The 19,148-nt window shown below is 42.1% G+C and overlaps 1 protein-coding gene across 4 annotated transcripts in view; it reads left to right on the top strand.

Annotated features, from left to right (window-relative positions):
• ccdc180 (coiled-coil domain containing 180) overlaps positions 1-19,148 on the top strand; it is a 148,840-nt gene that overhangs the window by 64,512 nt on the left and 65,180 nt on the right. For all 4 annotated transcript variants that reach the window (XM_068012253.1, XM_068012255.1, XM_068012254.1 and 1 more), the window contains 7 exons: positions 273-490; positions 4,543-4,718; positions 6,785-6,965; positions 11,286-11,432; positions 12,527-12,671; positions 14,500-14,616; positions 18,132-18,230. In XM_068012253.1, coding sequence (XP_067868354.1) covers positions 273-490; positions 4,543-4,718; positions 6,785-6,965; positions 11,286-11,432; positions 12,527-12,671; positions 14,500-14,616; positions 18,132-18,230 — 1,083 coding nt within the window. The remainder of the gene's footprint in view (positions 1-272; positions 491-4,542; positions 4,719-6,784; positions 6,966-11,285; positions 11,433-12,526; positions 12,672-14,499; positions 14,617-18,131; positions 18,231-19,148) is intronic.

Raw genomic sequence — 19,148 nt, 5'->3', positions numbered from 1 at the left:
GAGCGATCTATGGACATGGACCCCAAGATCCCTCTCCACACTACCAAGAAGGGTTCTTGCACCCTTTCTACTCCCCTGCCTGAAATCAGATAGCTCAGGACAGAGCAGCAATCAAAACTGGAGCTTGCAACCATCTGGCCATTAGGGGAACTGATTATGACCAAATGTTTTTTATAGGTTTGTGTTGCAGTTTTGATGACATTTGGTCAGGAATAACATATTCTGTATCCTGAAGCACAGTGAAATAGAAACTTCCCTTTTTGTTTCTCTAGGATGGTTTTAATGAAACAAATCATGGTGAAAGTGTGAGTAAATTTGAGATTTTCAGAACCTCCAGAGGGAACACCTACTCAGTGCTATATGACAAAAACAGCAGAGAGAGTACAAATCAGAGTGCTTTTTTGACTGAAGTTGGAAAGCAAAATTATCTTCTAGACTACATGAAACATGCCTTTCTTCCTGAAACAATTTTACTGAATTTAAAGCAAAGGTTAGTGGGAAAAGCTTCTCTCTATATCATAATTGTGTTGTATATTTAGTTGTAAAAGCAAATTCGAAGAAAGAAACAAACCTTGTATTTTATAGTGCCTTTCAAATGCTCAGGATGTCACAAAGGACATGCAAGTAATTACTTTTGAAGTTTCAGCCACTGTTTTCTAATTTAGACAACCAAATAGCACATAGCAAGATCCCACAAACAGCAAATTAACTTGTCCAGTTAATGGTCTTAATGGTCTTGGTTAAGATGTATTGGTTGAAGAGTGAACATCAGCCATTGTACTGGGAGAATTCTCTTACTCGTCAATGAATTGTGCCTTGGGATCTTTTATCTCCAGCAAAGCAAGCCGATGAGTCCTTAGTTTAATGTCCCATTCAAAAGACGTTATAATCCAGATGGGTTTGATCCTCTGTTATCTCAATAGTAAGTCTGCTATTTATTCTGCATACATAACAGGTCAGAAATATATTGATATTTATTTTTCAGCACAGTATGCTGTGTTGGTTTCCATGTTTTTCCAATTGGGCAGTTCTAGGAATATTAATCAGTCAGCTATACTCGAGCGGTCCAATGAGATTCACCCTCAGGAATTTTTCTCCCTTCTTTTTAGAATGAGTATATCCTTTCTATATTTCCTTTCCCTTACACCCTCCTCATCCCGATAGGGATGCCAGCAAGTTGGAATTATGGTTGTAAACCTGTAGCCTGGCACAACCATGTGCTACATTGAGCTTGTATAATATATGTCTATTGTTCTCACAACTACTTTAGGGTTTGAAACATTCAGATACATTTAATTTCTTTTTAATTGCCAGGTTTGATTTCTGATCATGTTGTTAGCAGTTCCCAGCTTGGTTGCAGTATAGGTGCTACAATTGACCTCTGTACTACAGAGGAAAAATCAGCCAGTGTTCTCACTGTTGACCCCAATCTAGTAACCCTCTCCCAGAAGCAGCCAGGGTTGGGTTTGAGTATTATAACCCCATACCTTAAGTTCCTAATAAGAAATGGCTACTTCGGCTGCCAGTGTCTGTGAAGCCATATGCCATATGAGTCACTAACTGTCACAGAGAAAGGGAGAAAACAGTGGTGGGGGGGGGGGGGGGGAAGGGGGCGGGGGCTGAGTGGTGTGAGTGGCAAGGTGGGCGAACTTTAGGTAGGGCACAAAGAATACAGATTTGCTGCAAAGATCCAGTAACAATGTTGCAAAGGCCTCTGTGGCTTCAGGTTTAATTAATGTTAAGTTCTGCACACAGAGCATTTACTTTTAGCCTTCAGCTAGTGATTCTTAGCATTGCTGTCCAAAAAATGGGCTGAATAACTAATTCAGGGGGATTGGGAAGTAGAGCACAGTGGGCAAGGAGTGAATCCACTGGACCTGGAGAAGTATAGGAACTTACCTGTTTAATAGCACCAGGAATGTGACAAAACACAAAAGTCCGAGTGTATCAGGCCTGTGTCCTCAGTACCTTGCTCTATGGCAGCGAGGCCTGGACAACGTATGTCAGCCAAGAGCGACGTCTCAATTCATTCCATCTTCGCTGCCTCCGGAGAATACTTGGCATCAGGTGGCAGGACCGTATCTCCAACACAGAAGTCCTCAAGGCGGCCAACATCCCCAGCTTATACACACTACTGAGTCAGCGGCGCTTGAGATGGCTTGGCCACGTGAGCCGCATGGAAGATGGCAGGATCCCCAAAGACACATTGTACAGCGAGCTCGCCACTGGTATCAGACCCACCAGCCGTCCATGTCTCCGCTTTAAAGACGTCTGCAAACGCGACATGAAATCCTGTGACATTGATCACAAGTCGTGGGAGTCAGTTGCCAGCGTTCGCCAGAGCTGGCGGGCAGCCATAAAGACGGGGCTAAAGTGTGGCGAGTCGAAGAGACTTAGTAGTTGGCAGGAAAAAAGACAGAGGCGCAAGGGGAGAGCCATCTGTGTAACAGCCCCGACAAACAAATTTCTCTGCAGCACCTGTGGAAGAGCCTGTCACTCTATAATTGGCCTTTATAGCCACTCCAGGCGCTGCTTCACAAGCCACTGACCACCTCCAGGCGCTTATCCATTGTCTCTCGCGATAAGGAGGCCAAAGGAGAGCACCAGGAAGGTGACAACCTGATGCCAGGTGTCCTGAGATTTTTTCTCTAGATTTATTTTCCAATCAGAAAGGGAGGACACAAAAAAAAACAGCTTTTGTTTGTCCAATCAGAAAAGCGGAATGTTTCTATAAAATGCGAGGATTTGCTTTTATTAACAGGACAGGACGCACATAGAATGAACCAAGACCTCCGACTTGTAAACCCACACTGTCCTGTCAATTCTGGCATTATAGTCTATCAGAATGAAATGGATGTATTACAGGAGTTGTATCCACCAAAGTGATGCACGCAGTTGCACAGGTGAATCATTTTCCTCCGAAAGCTAGGGAGGCAGTAAAGTTCAAGACTCAGACTTCCACCACAGAGACAGATAATTATGAATTTCATTTAAAACTGTGTAACTAGGATTCCCTCATGACTATATTGGTGAAAGTACTGACCTGTATGAATCATATAAACCAGAAGCTACCAGGTTTCTTTCTGTTCTGTGTTGACATTTCAAATACGTAAATCAGTTATGTAAGCTAATGCTTTTATCACAATTGTATATTTTTTCTTTTTCTTATGCCAAAGGCCTTATTTCATTACCTTTTTCTGACGTCATTAATTTTTTAAAAATTGACCAATGCATTTGGTACGATTTCATTGGTTCTCAGTCACCTCCTACTTAGTTATTCTTTAATTACCTGAGACAGTGGAGGAGGCAGATTCAGTCATTTCAAAAGGTAATTGGATAAGCACCTGAAGGCAAAAACTTTGTAGAGCTACAGGGAAAAGGTGGGTGAGTGGGCCTAGCTAAATTGCTCTTGCAGAAAGCCAGCATGGACTCAAGGGACTGAATGGCCTTCCTCTGTGCTGTAAGCATCCTGCGATTACATGATGATGGTTGCTTGTTAGTTTTTGTATGTCTTTAATTGATGTTGATTGGTAGTTTCTGTTTAAACTTTTAATTGTTACATTCCTTACCTGTACATTTGTGATCAGTTACTTTTTACAAATATATTTGAGTCAATTGGGTGCAAATGTGACAAATATGACAGCTGAAATTTGACAGACAAAAATGTGCATGAAACTTTTACATATACCAGTGGATTTCTGTGGTGTTACAGTAAACTAGGGGATGTGCTGTTTAATGGAATAGGATCATTATATCATATGAACCCTATAAGGCTGAAATGTTTAGCGTACTTGAATTAATTCAAAAGTTAATTGCTATTTTGACTGCTAATCAAAACCCAGAATTTGTTTATGTGAAGGTTGATTAAGAAGGTGCAAACTTTCTGGCCCTGATATGACTGTTACCTAGAAATCTCACTATTAATTCCAAATGCTAACTTTTCTATTGTATATTTCTCTCACATGTAAGCTTGCATTAGTATGTGATGTTTAAGGTGTGATGGACACAGTGGACACATACATAATCCTTATAGATAGATACAGGAAGGATATCAGCAAATTGAAGGCACTCATCTAATCCTGAAGGTCCAAGAAATGATTCTAAACACTTGAGCATTTATTGGAATGATCATATCCCTTGAATGGATTATTAGCTGGTAATTCATTCTCGGCATTCATGTAGTCTTAGTGGCTACAATCAAAAGTCTGTCAACACATTTCTACAGAACAAGCTTTCCATTGAACAAAAGCAAAATACTGCGGATGCTGGAAATCTGAAATAAAAACAAGAAATGCTGGAATCACTCAGCAGGTCTGGCAGCATCTGTGGAAAAAGAAGCAGAGTTAACGTTTCGGGTCAGTGACCCTTCTTTGGAGTTCCGAAGAAGGGTCACTGACCCGAAACGTTAACTCTGCTTCTCTTTCCACAGATGCTGCCAGACCTGCTGAATGTTTCCAGCATTTCTTGTTTTTATTTCCATTTAACAACACTGGACTTTATGGTTTTTGCTGAACCTGGATATATATATCTTCATCTATACAGGATTCGCTTGAATTTTTTCGAACATTTAGAGGATTGGTATGATAAAGCCATGGAAAATGCCAAGAATATTGCTGTGATCAAGAACAAAGAGTTTAAATCAGAGTTGGAGCTGCGAACTCACCTGCATGAGCCCAGAGGAAAACGCATTAAGATGGATGTACACCATGCAAGAGCTGGTAAGGTATCAGTGCTATTTCAAAGGTATATATAAACTGAAAAAATCCAGTTAGCCCTTGCTCCTTCCTCACCCCATGTCTCAGTTGGTGAATGTACCACCTAGTGTTATATTGAGTCATACATACCTACAAGATTCCTGATTGAATCACAACCAGAGTTACAATAAGGTAGCTATAATTCGTCCCAAAATGCCTGGGGTAGGGACAGAGAATAATTGGCAAACCATTTGTTCTTTATCATTATTGAGTGACTGTGCTGGAACATAGTTGTGAACGTCTGGTGAGGACAGGATTGGGCTCATCTAAGACACCACCCATCGCCCAATAGCATGTCAATATTTCAATTCCCGGGTTGGAACCCCGACGTTACAATGACCTCCTGGTCCCCACCCTGCACCAACATGGAAACTTACACAGGCCGCAATTTTGTTATGCAAGGTGCGTAATTGGCTAGGAGTCGCATTCGCCGCCCAGTTAACAGTGGCGGACGTAGGAGGGAGACGGCAACAAGCCAGCAGGCCCAATTTAAAGGGCGAACTGCAGATATTGCTGAGACTGCCGTTGGTCCGCAAAATGGAAGCACAACCTGAGCAGAGGACAGCAGGCAGGGAGGTCCCTGTGCTACAAATAATCAGTAGGTCCATAAGCTTCCCCGGGGAGAAGACAGATTAACATCTCAGGTGCAGTCAGTTCTAACAGTAACAAAAGGCTGCCATTTATATAACACCTTTTAATGTAAAAAAAATCTAAACAGAGGTGTGAGGACAAATAAACACTAAGCCAAAGAAGGAGCAATAAGGAAGGATGCCCATAAAACAAGTTTGCACTTTAAATGTTAGCCTGACTTTTCTTTTTTCAGATGCTAATTGACTTGCCAGCATGTTACCAGAATGTTCTGTTTTCATTTCAGTCTGCATTTAATCCTATTCCTCCAGTGTACTTTGGAAATTTGCTGTTGCTCATAATTCTGTATCATGGGCGGCACAGTGGCGCAGTGGTTAGCACCGCAGCCTCACAGCTCCAGCGACCTGGGTTCAATTCTGGGTACTGCCTGTGTGGAGTTTGCAAGTTCTCCCTGTGTCTGCGTGGGTTTTCTCCGGGTTCTCCGGTTTCCTCCCACAGCCAAAAGACTTGCAGGTTGATAGGTACATTGGCCATTATAAATTGCCCCTAGTATAGGTAGGTGGTAGGGGAATATAGGGACAGGTGCGGATGTGGTAGGAATATGGGATTAGTGTAGGATTAGTATAAATGGGTGGTTAATGGTCGGCACAGACTCAATGGGCTGAAGGGCCTGTTTCAGTGCTGTATCTCTAAATCATAAATCAAATCAAATCAATTTCTGCTGCCAAAACCCCGAGGGACATCTCACAGTATCCTCTCCTCAGTGATGCCTTTTGCCACAGTCCTGCCATTGCAGATCATTCCCCGTTATCTCACCGCCTCCTTCTCTATGACGATGTTCTGATGACGAGTCGAACCCAACCTATGAAAAGAAAATCCAAATCTGTCCCCTGACTGAGCTGACAACAAACTTGTTAATGGCCTCAAGTGGCCATTTAAGAGGTTCAGAAGCCTCTTCCGGCTTTCGTTGATGCATTCCAAAATCTGAGTGTGCTGTTCTTGTGTTGGGAAACTGGCATGCCAATTCAGGGGTGGGTTTTAGCAACCACCCGCCCTGAACGTGCACTCTCCAATAATCCAAAATCCTACCCATACTGTCTAACGTCATGCTAAGTAAATGGTCAGCAGCAGTAGTGGAGGCTGCTCGTGCTTGTGAAACCATGTGCAAACAACTTTCATAACTTCTTGGGCCTAACCAGACAACAACATAACTAATTTTCTTCCTGTTTTTGATAGTTATTCCCCCTGTACAGATAACCTGCTTCCTTTTAATAGTTCCACGCCTAATGTGTAAGAACCAACTATTGCCATTTACACAATTTTTCCAAGTGTCCACGGCTCTTCTGACAAAGTTATAGCAGATGGGTGCAAGAACCTCTGTGGAATTTCCCATACTTTATCTGTCCTACCTTCTGAAAATAACTATTGGCCTTGTCTCACAGCGGAACTGCGCCTGCACAGCGAGAAAGTAGAACGGCACTGTAAGGGAGTGGATGAAGTCTTGGAAAAACTGAAAACTGAGTTTACAGCACTCCAATCACAGCACTGCAAATCCATCCTGAACTTCCGTAACAGCATATACAGCATGGAGGACATCTTGAAAAATGCAAATAAATCTGACAGGTAAATTATGTTATGATCCCTGTGGAGACCAACAAATCAAAAGAACTGAATTTACTGAACGACCCCAATAAAAACCAAATGGACAAGATTTCTCTTTTCTAACTTTTACTTTAACAATCAAACCAAAATCAACATAAATTAAACATGAATTACCAGACAAATCATGGTCAAGATATTACAAATTACACATTCACTATCAGATAGATCTCATAGGTTTACTGGGCAATCCACTCAGCATATATGGCAACAAATTACAGTCACACAGTTCTTCAAAACTCTGAAATTCCTTTGGTAGATCTCCAGATCCTGCCTTCCAAAATGTAGCCACCAACCCCCAATTGACAGCAATACCCACTTAATCCCGAGCTCCACAGGTACACTCTTCACCAAAATTCAGTGTACTTCTCCAGAGCCTTCTCAGTTCTGCTCACGACAGGATTGATGGCATGGATCCACCAATATTCTCTTTATCCATGCCCTTTAGTGACAACCTGTGCACTGTATGGCCGGGTCTGGTTAATTAATTCCTGTAAATAACAGAAACCGCTCCTAGATCCAGTCTTCACTTTCTTCAACCTGCCTGTAAAATGCACCTTCCTGCCATCTGAAATTGGATGGCTCTGTCTCCTTTTTATCTGATTCCGACCAGTTTCAGTTCTTCCAGAAACCTGAAGATTTTGTTTCAATTTCTGTTAGGGCAGACTGTTCCAGTATCCTATAGTCTATTCCAAAAAAAAACAATCTTTGCAATCAGGGTCAGTGCACCTAACAGAACATTCGACAAGTCATCTGTTAAGAGGACAGCTGACACATGTTCCCTGGGATCCCGCAGATCGCAGATTCCGTGACATTGTTGAAAAGGTGAATGTAAAGATCTCCCCTCGTGGCTTCATGGATAAACACACTGCCTGATATATGGAGATGCACAGACCTTGGCCAGGATTTTTCCCATGGACATCGGGGTCAAATGTGGGTCAGAAGCCTGCACTGTGTGCAGAACAGTCAGCCAGCAGTGATTTTCCCTAAATTGGCCAATTAGTGGCCTGAGGTTGGGCTCGCCGTCCAATTAAGGACAGCAGTTGGGCTCTCAAGATGGAGGCACTTTCTCTCCAGCTTTTAAAAATTGTAATTAAAAAACAAACTGAGCAACCAGGCCACCATTGTGGAGGGGGATCCCTCCACAGGACTGCCTAGGGCTGCAGCTGTGGTCAGGCAGTCTGGGGGGTTGGAGTTGTGCCTCAAAGCCTGCCTGGAGCACTGGCCCTCCAGTCTGCAGGGAACCTGGAGGCTGACTAGAAAATTCCAGTCGGCCTCTGACAATTGGCTGTAAGTGGCCTTGGCAGGTAGCCCTGCTGCCCCCCCCACCACCCCGCCACCCCCCCCCCCCCCACAATCCCTGCCTCCAGGAAAATGGCCTGGGAGCGGGATGGAGCCAGCAAACTGGCATGCTACAGCACGCGAATTTTCACGCCTGCCTGCCTCTGTGCTCGCCCCCATTGGGGCTAAGAATCTTGTTCCTAGAATTTCTCGGAAAGATGTATGAGCAGTGCTAAATTAGTCATTGACAGTCAGGGTAGCAGTGGAGGTGATGTAATTAGCAGCAACTTCATTGGCTAGGAAAGGGCAAATTAGCCAGTAAGGGATACAGTAATGTATAAATGTTAATTGACTAGTAATCCAGAGGCCTGGGCTAGTAATTCAGAGGATGTGAGGTCAAATCCCATCATGACAGTTTGCAAATTTTAATTCAACATAAACCAAAAGTGACCATGAAGCTTCTGGATTGTTGTAAAAACCCAACTGGTTCACTAATGTCCCTCAGAGAAGGAAATGTGCTGTCCTTACCTGGTCTGGTCTATATGTATCTCCAGTCTCACACCAATATGGTTGATTCTTAACTGCCCTCTGGAAAGCCTAGTAAGCCCTCAGTTGTTGTAACTACACAGACTGCAGTCGTTTCAGAAGAAGACTGACCACTAACTTGCAGAGCAACTAGGGATGGGCAATAAATGCAAGACATGTCAGTGACACCTGTAGTGTTTTAACTCTTTAGGGTACGAATGGTAAGAATCAACCGAGACTGAAACACTTCAAAACACTTATAAACATTGTAAACAATTTTATTGACATTAAAATGTGACATTTTTCCAGATAAGAATGACATACAGTCGTATCTGGGGAGTACAGCTCAAAAGCAAGCATGATCAGATCCTACTTCTGGGAAATTGTAAGGGGTTGATTTAGCCAACAACTTCTTTGAATGTTTTGTAGTCTAAAAATCTTTGTAAGCCTATCTTACCTGCTACGAGGAGAATAACTTGCTGGTGTTTCTCCTAGTTCCCAAGGTCCAGCAGGTCTTATCTTTAACCCTGTTTATATCTCCCTTTGTTAGCAGTTAGTGTCTTTCTCAGGCAGTTTGACGCAATAATAAGATCCATGATACCTTTTGAATTTGGTCAAATTTAACAACAATCCAGTATGCTATCTGCTTTTGGCCAGGTTTAATATAGTTATTTGCTCTATTGGTGTTTCAATACAGACAATCTGTTCCTTGATAGCCTATTGATCCAAAACTAGTCTACCTATAATTTTGCCTGGATTGTATTGGATACACAAGTAATCCTTCATTTGAAGTTAGAATTTTTAATCCATCATGGTCTTTTACCCAGTATTCACCCTGCGAATCCAGGGTTTCAAGTCTATTTCTTTAACCATCTCAAGATTCCCAGATGAGTATCACGCTGACAGTTCCTGCTCCATAGTCTTTACTTAATCCTCCTTAAGAAGCAGGCACCAAAAAAGTCCATATTAAAAAGTCCAAAATCCTTCAAACCCACAATCTGAGAATGAGCTAAAAACAAATGTTCTACTCCTGAACATTATCCAATGACCCTTGCTGGAAATTGCACACAATGCAAGGACGCCAGTTAGGTTGAAAAGTGTAGGAGAGAAGAACAGATAAATCAAGAATAATAATATGGAGATTGGAGATCAAATTCTACCATGGCAGCTGGGGAATTTAAAATCAGTTAATGAAATAAATCTGGAATTTAAAAAAAGTTAGTATTTGTAATGGTGACCATAAAATTATTGGATCGTCATACAAGCCCATCTGGTCCACAAATGCCCTTTAGTGAAGGAAATCTGCCATCCTTATGCGGTCTGGTCGATGTGTGACTCCAGACCCACAGCAATATGGCTGACTCTTTTCTGCCCTCTGAAAGCCACCCAGTTGTATAGGGATAGGCAATAAATGCTGGCCTTGCCAGTGACATCTACATCCTGAGACTGAATTAAATAAAAAAGATAGGTGGCACTAAGCTTGGATTTTAAAAGCTTGCAGGTTGTTAGAGGAAAATTGTAATGTAGACAAATGTGACAACCAATTTACCAACAGCAAGGTCTCCCAAACAGCACATGAGATAAACAACTAGATAATCTGTTTTTGGTAGTTGAACAATAAATGTTGGCCTGAAGAACTGGAGGGATAAATGATACAGGAGAACTTGCCTGATCCTCTTCGCATAATGCTATGGGATCTTTTATATCTGCTTGAGAGGTCCGATGGCACGTCCAACAGTACATTACGCCTTTAGTACTGCATTGAAGTGTCAGCCTAGATTGTTTTCATGTCTTTGGAAATCACAACCTTCTGACTCAGACAAGAATGCTCACCCTCCCCTTAGAGTAATGCCCAGCCTCCATTCAGAGACCACACCTGAAACCAGCAGGCAGTGGTGGTGGGTGGGGTGGTGGTGGTGGGGGGGTGAGGGGAGGGAGAATGTATCACAGTTAGAGGACCATCTCCCATGATTCATTGTTCTATGGTACGGCATGTTGGAAATTTTCTAAGAGAATTGTCTTTCAGCACAGTATTTCTTTTGACTGTGATCCACAACAAAAAGTTAGCTAAAACAGTGATCTGTTACATACTTTAGCAGAATGTAACATTACAGATGTTATTGTCTATCAAGTAAAGATTTGCATTTTTATGTGTGTTTTTTTAACTTGTTCTCAGATTTGGCAAGACCACATTTGTTACCAGTCCCTTATTGCTCTGCGAAGGTAATGATTAGCTTTTTTGAATCACTGCAGTCCATATGGTAATGAAGCTCCTATGATGGTGTTAGGTAGGGAATTCCAGGATCTTAACTCAACAACAATTTAGGAACAGCAATATATGTCCAAATCAGGATTGTGTGCAACTAGAAGGGTCCCCATGATGTTGATACTCTTATCCTTTCCGATCATGGCGCTGTTCTTATGCTTTATTTATTACTCTGTAAATAACTTTTGTTCTCATTTTTTGCTTTATCCCAGGCTAGTTATTTTGCTAAACTCCCTTCACAGCAATCAGGACAAATACATGGTTTCTGTCAACAAATTACTTCGTGACTTTCAGATCAAGCTGGACAAATCTCTCGGAAAATTACAAGATGACAACACACGTTTTATCACATCATTCAGGTACCAATGCAAAAAGATTGAACTTGGCTTTTTCAAGGACTCTAAGTTTTACATACTTCAAGGGAGGCGTATAAAATTCCCATTAATAATGGGTTACAGTAGTGGATTAGAGATGCAACTTTCGAGGTACCTGGGTTCAAATCCACCTAACACTGCTGGGATGGAAGTTAGCTTTGTCTGATGGCTGTAAGGGTCCTTTGTTAAATGTGTTTGTGCAATCTCTTTTGAAAGGTATTTTTGAAGTGTATAATGTATATTTTAAAAAGTTACCTAATGTGATGGATGTCATTTAATGTGAACAAATGCAAAGTTATGAGATTGGGAAATAATAATAAACAGTGGCAATCTTACAAGACATGACATTGCAGAGAGATTTGGGGATACTGGTGGACAGATGAGTACAGTACACAGTAGCAATAAATAAATCATATAAGACCTCAGACTGTATACTTGGAGGAATAGAGCAAAAATCTCAGGAAATCTAATTTCCTGGTCTGGTCTCTCAGAGTACTGTGTGCAGTTCTGGGGCAGTCATCGTGTTAATGAGAAGGACATCCAGGTATTGGAGAAGGTTCAGTGAAGGGCAACTGAATTGATGGCTGGGATTAGGCACCTGGGTTAGGAAGAGAGGCTGCAGAAGTGACCATTTAATCTTTGGAGGGGAGAAGGGTTGGAGGCAGAGGCGTCTTGAACATTATATAATCATGGAGAGCAGCAAAAAAGATTCCAGGCATTTAAGTGATGAGGAAGTTGGGCTTGTTTTCGGAAGGAAAGAAGAGACATTAAGGTAATCTCATTATAAAGTGTGAAGATTGTGATAGGGATTTACTGTACTCAGTGAAGGATTTGAAAACTAGGGTTCACAAGTTTAAAATTTAGGAGTACGATGGGTATTAGAGTTGTGAAGTAAAGCTTCTGAGGATGGCCTTTGAAACGTACAATATAAGGGGGTTTGGGGGCAATTAGAGAATTATTGAGTGATATCATTAGAATTTGAGCTGGTGGGACTGATCCATCAAAAAGGGATAGGGTTGTTGGGCCTTTTTCTGGTTCCTAAAATATCTTGTGTTGTTGTGTAATGCTCTGGCTTTTAGGTTATTTGCAGACGGCGGTAACTTTACGCCACAAGAAATTGAGATGTACCACAGGAGGGTGGAGCAGACAACCACCAGCATTGCCAAGACAGAAGGGACAATTATGGTCGATTTAGAAGTAATGGAGGCCCTGTCCTTAGAACAGGTACGTACTTAAATATTGAATAAGAAGTCATTACTTTCAGTTTATTTAAAATGAAAATGCCCTAAAAACATTGCTTATTATAGACTTTGTCTGGTCAGTTGCCAAGGCTCAAGTATGTCTTATTATGGATCTATATGTGAAATGGACTGAATGTTTTTATAAGTTACAGCTTACAATTGACTTCAAAGGAAGCATTGTGCAACAATTTGGCTCAACCAATATTTTTTTTGCTTTGGATAATGCTGCCCCAAACTCATTATACATAGAGTCCTTAAGCCAAGAAAAATAGGCAACTGAAATAAAAACAGAAAATACTGGAAATGCTCAGCAGGTTAGGCAGCATCTATGGAGAGAGAAACAGAGTTAACATTTAAGATTGATGACCTTTCATCAGAACTGAAATAGAGATGTAACAGGTTTTCAGCAAGTACAGAGGCAGGAAAAGGGGGTGACGAAGGGAAGGTCCTTTTCCCCTCCCCCTTTCCCTGCCTCTGTACTTGCCCCACATATTCTTTAATCTATTGATGTATACTTCAACAAAAAATACTTCCATAAAAACAGTTGTCAACAATATTAAATGAAGACAGTACACTGAATTAATATCCAGGATTGGTGGGAGCAAAATTCGATAGCCTCTGAATTTGGGTGCAGGGATTGCGAAACGCTATTATCCTGCACCTGATTGCAGTAACACAGGCAGCATGTAAACTTTGTGCTGCCTGCTCATTTCCATGATTGTGACATGCAGTTCAGTGCTGAACGCATTGCTGACTGGCGACACAGTTCTCTTTCCTCGGGGCCAGGAGACTCTCCGGACAATTGCTCAGAAGGCAGTAGGAGCAGGTGGCCTTGGCGGCCAATGCCAACAGTCTGGCACTGAGGACATGAATGCAATGCTGCAAGAAGTTTAATGATCTCGCACAAGTGGTCAAAGTAGTGAATGCATCCTTGCATACCAAATCCTACAAGCTGTGGCACTAGCCTTACACACTACTCCTGGCTTAGATGGAGGTGGAAGAAGTGTTCCTTGAGGACCTGAGGTGGGTAAGGCCTCCTGCTCAGAGCCCTCCTCCTCGTCTCTTTGCTGGCAACTTGTCATCTCCGCTGCCTCTGCTCCATTTTCCTCTGATGCTGCAGCCCAAGAGGAACTGCAACCATTATTCTCATGAGAGGGAGCAAGTGGTGTGCTCAGAAGCATTCGGAAACATACAACTTCTTGGAAATGTCTAACACCACTCCCTACTGACTTAACCAACTTCTCACAACTCATCCAACAACCCAGTACTTCCACTAATTCTGCAACAGCAAGTAGAAAGTCAGAAGCAACTCACCTCACATGGATAATGATGCCTTTTAAATAGCACTTATGGGTGAGGTCCCTTATGCAGCTGAATGCATGTTCAGCTGTGCTTGTTTAAAAGAGGGCATTAACTGGAGCAGCAAGGCCCAAAATAGCAGGTCAGGTGTCAAATCAACATTAGACACTGGCTGACGCCACTCTGTATACTCCTGCCCTCCACAACATGGTGATCAGCGCGTGCTGCACTGGATGTCAATCAAGTAGTAGAGATAAAAGGAAAAATCGCAAATGCTGGAAATTCACAGCAGGCCAGTCAGTGTTTGAAAGAGAAAGACAGTCTTGCATTTCAGGTGGGACTTTCAACTAGAATGTCTGCAAACTTCCTTTTTAAAACTATAGCTGAGGACAAGTCTATTTTATTCTTACGCACCTTGAAGATTGTTAACATGATCTTGGCGAGCAAATCTTAGCAATTGTGAATCACAGTTTGATATTAAATATGGTACTTTTATTCGTTCTTTCAAATAGTCTACTGGGGTGATCAAAGAGGTTGAAGACAAATTTACGCGCTACACGTTGGATTTGATCTTCATTGAGAAAATTAAACGATTTCTGACAAACACTCAAACAAAAATCAAAACTGAGGTAAGAGAAGCTTTCTGAGTCAATGGACTGGTTAAGTAGGGACGTTGTGAAAATTGAATTTAAATAGTCTTCCTCTACTAACAAATTTTACTTGAGGAATGCAGAAAGAAAAAAATATCAACAGCCTCCCTGATTGGTTGATGAACAATACAGACTAGAACAAACCCTGGTTTGATCCTCAGTCTCTGCTGAGTTGGTGAATCTCAGCTTTGGAGATGCTAGAAATGCTCCTGGGGCTAGGGAGAGAAAAGACCCGTTAAAGGTTCCTGTTTCTAACAGTTCCTACTAGAAAACGCACTTGTGGCTGTCTGGTAAAGACAGATGAGTTCAGTGAAATCATAAACCATTTCTTTTAGAATGCTCTCATGATCTTGCTAGAAATGCTAAACACAGGAAATCTTCCTGCCATATTTAAAAGCCATGAATACCTTGGGGAGAATTTGAACTCTTCCCGAGTGCACCAGAATCGAACGGGCGGGCAGATAAAATGGAACAGCTCCATTCCCCACTATGTTCTCAGCAATCTCCCATTTTAACAGCACTGGTTTTGCTGATGGATGAGACAGAAGCCTCATGCATAAATGCTAATTGGGGTCCTAATGACGACAAAGGGATCCAAATGGCATTTGAACTGGGATTTAAGCAGGATAGGCACCACAGCTTTCCCGCTTGGCTGAGGCACACGAAAACACAAGAAATAGGAGCAGAAGTAGACCATATGGCCCATCAAGCCTGCTCCGCCATTCAATATGATCCTGGCTGATCTTGGGCTTCAATTCCACTTTCCTGCCCGCTCCCCATATTTCTTGATTCCCTGTGAGTCCAAAGATCTGTCTATCCCAGCCTTAAATGTATTCAATGATGGAGCATCCACAACCCTCTAGGGTAGAGAATTCCAAAGATTCACAACCCTTTGTAGTAATTTCTCCTCATCTCAGTCCTGAATGATCGGTCCCTTATCCTGAGACTGTGCCCCCGCGTTCTAGATTCCCCAACCAGCGGAAACAATCTCTCAACTTCTGTCCTATCGAGCCCTTTCAGAATCTCACCTCTCATTCTTCTAAACTCCAGAGAATATAGACCCAATTTACTCAGCCTCTCATCATAGGACAACTCCCTCATCCCAGGGACCAATTTAGTAAATCTTTGCTGCGCTGCCTCCAGTGCAAGTATATTCTTTCTTAAATGTGGAGACCAAAACTGCACACAGTATTCCAGGTGCAGTCTCACCAAAGTCCTGTACAGTTTTACTAAGACTTCATTCCTGTACTCCAGTCCCCTTGCAATAAAGGCCAACATGCCATTTTCCTTCCTAATAGCCTGTTGCACCTGTATGTTAACTTTGTGCATTCCTTGTACGAGTACACCCAAGTCTCTCTGAACATCAACACTTAGCAGTTTCACACCTTTTTAAAAAATAGTCTGCTTTTCTACTTTTACGACCAAAGTGAACAACCTCACACTTCCCTACATTATACTCCATTTGCCGTCTTGTTGCCCACTCACTTAACCTGTTTATATCTCTTAGTAGCCTCTCCATGTCCTCCCCACAGCTTACCTTTCCACTGAGCTTTGTATCATTAACAAACCTAGATACATTACTCTCTGTCTCTTCATCCAAGTTATTAATATAGAGTGTAAATAGCTGAGGCCCCAGCACTGATCCTTGCGGCACCCCACTATGCAGTGCCTGACAACTTGAAAATGCCCCATTTATGCCCACTCTCTGCTTCCTGTCAGTTAACCAATCCTCTATCCACGGTAATATATTACCCCAACACCATGAGCTCTTATCTTGCCTATTAATCTTCTTTGTGGCTTCTTATTGAATGCCTTTTGGAAATCCAGGTGTACTACATCTACTGGTTCCCTTTGCCTATCCTACTAGTTACATCCTCAAAAAACTAATAAATTTGTCAAACAGAATTTCCCTTTCGTAAAACCATGCTGACTTGTTCTAATAATACAATGCTTTTCCAAGTGCACTGTTGAGATTTCTTTAATAGTTTCCAGCATCCTCCCAATGACTGATGTTAGGCTAACTGGCCTGTAGTTCCCTGTTTTCTCTCTGCCTCCTTTCTTGAAAAACGGTGTAACATTTGCCAGCTTCCAATCTGATATGACCATTCCTGAATCTAAGGAATTCTGGAAAATCGTAGCCAGCACATCCACTATCTACACAGCTATCTCTTTTAGAACCCTAGGGTGTAGGCCATCTGGTCCCAGAGACTTGTCAGATTTTAGTCCTTCAAGTTTCTCCAATGCTTTTTCTCGGCTGATATCAATTTCCTTAATTTCCTCACTCTTTTTAGCCCTTAGGTTACTGTAGTCAGCAGCTGGTGTGCAGGCTGAAGAAGCCCTCCAGCTAAGCAAGAAAAGTTTCCATTGTGGGCCCTGACCCACCTCTGGGTCCCACAGGGAAAGTTGCAACTGCCCTTATCTGGGGATCCTCCCTCCACCCCACCTTTCCTACCGCCGGACCGTCCTAAAGTCTGCTTCTCCACCACTTAGCTGGAAGCCAAGGGCCATCTGATCTTTACCTGCCAACAGCTGTTCTTCTCCCTCTCCCCGCTCCTCTAAACCCCCATAAAAAGCAGGAACTGGTGGTAATATGTAAATGAGGCCTGGAAGTTAAAATATCTGGAACTGGAAACTTTGGTCAGGGAGTGCATTTTGTACTTATCATGGCTCCCCCTCCTGATAGGCACTCTAGGTTAAAATCAACTGCATAACGGCCAAAAGAAATCTTATTTTCAAGACCATAAATGCCATCCACAATTTTCCAGAATTCAGCATGATAGTACTGTAAATGCAATATAGGATTGTTTTGATGGCAGGTCATTGACCTGAAACTCTGCTTCTCTCTCCACAGATGCTACCAGACCTGCTGAGTATTTCCAGCACTTTCTGTTTTTATTATTGTTTTTAACTCATGGTTTAAAACTATAACATGAGCCACTTATCTGCAGTGTTGCCCACAATCAGTCCATCAATATAAGTTTATTATATCCAAGACGGTGACAGATATTTCAGAAACTCATTCCACAGAACCACCAGCTGGCGAGAGCCTGCAGATAACTGTTTTCAAACAGGGTTTACATTTTAAATGTCTGCGTAGGCAGTTTCAATATTAAATGTTAAGATAAACACATGACCAAAAATTGTGACAAGAAGTTGGAAAGAGAGTATGTCACTTTAAATAGCATATAATAGCATATAGATATTGGCAGAGTGCTAGAGAAAGAATATTAGTGATTCTGCATTTGTTATGCTTTGCAATTAATAGCAGTAAATATTATAAGGGGTAGATTTTGCAATCTAGTGCTTAATAGGAGCATGCATTGGCCCAGAGATCAGCATACCCAATCTACATTTCACGTGATTTTCCAGTTGTTAGCATTAAAAAATGTTCAAAGTCAGGAGTTCTATATCATATAATCTACTCTGCAAACCTTTATGGTTGTTGTGAATAAAAATTTCTCTATTTTGTATTAAATTTACATGCTACGTTGCAGGTGGCTGTCAGCAACAATCACACGCTGAATATAAATTCCCACCTTGAGCAGTTTGAAAGGAAAATCGATGCATGTGCTCGACCCAATCCGGACAAAGGGGTGAGTCGACTTTCTATTGGATTAGCTTTTCTTTTGCAAAACTTTAATCCTAATTACAGACCAACATGTAATTTTTCTCCCACCTTGTAGTGAAGACATTTTCCAATGACTAGATCTTGATCATCTGAAACAGGACCACTGTCACTTCTGATGGCCACCACTGTGTCCCTGTTAGGATGTTCCAAGGAAGTTTTACACTTTGTGCATTTTTGATGCGGCTGCAGGAGAGCAACCTTCATAGACAGTTATACCTTTTTACATTACATTAATGCGGCACAGTGGCGCAGTGATTAGCACCACAGCCTCACAGCTCCAGGGACCCGGGTTTGATCCTGGGTACTGTCTGTGTGGAGTTTGCAAGTTCTCCCTGTGACCGTGTGGGTTTTCGCCGGGTGCTCCGGTTTCCTGCCACAGCCAAAGACTTGCAGGTGATAGGTAAATTGGCTTTGTAAATTGCCCCTAGTGTAGGTAGGTGGTAGGGAATATGGGTGGTTGTTGGTCGGCACAGACTTGGTGGGCCAAAGGGCCTGTTTCAGTGCTGTATCTCTAAAATAAAAAATAAATAAAAAATTCAATGTAGGGAGCTGGCCGCTGAAATATTACTTCACCGTACAATATGGAGACCCTGAGTGCAAAAACACAGGACCAGATCCTTGCACTTTGCTGAAACCTTCTGCCTTAATCCAGCAGCACATTCATGAACCCGCATGGGTCACAAAGCTATTAATTAAATGCCTGGATCATTTATACTATAGAGTGCAACTAACGGGCGGAATCAGCTGTCTGTTGTTGATTCTGCTCCTATAATGTAAATGCACTTGTACTACTCTGGCTGTTTGTCAGGACTTTTTTTGTAAAGACATAATCCATCCAGCCCTTTTTTTTATCTATTCCCCATAACTACTTTCTTACCTTCTA

The sequence above is a fragment of the Heterodontus francisci genome, chromosome 32 (assembly GCF_036365525.1).
Source record: "Heterodontus francisci isolate sHetFra1 chromosome 32, sHetFra1.hap1, whole genome shotgun sequence".
Lineage (NCBI taxonomy): Eukaryota > Metazoa > Chordata > Chondrichthyes > Heterodontiformes > Heterodontidae > Heterodontus > Heterodontus francisci.
Note: the sequence above shows the minus strand (reverse complement) of the source record. Positions and strands in the feature narration are given on the sequence as shown.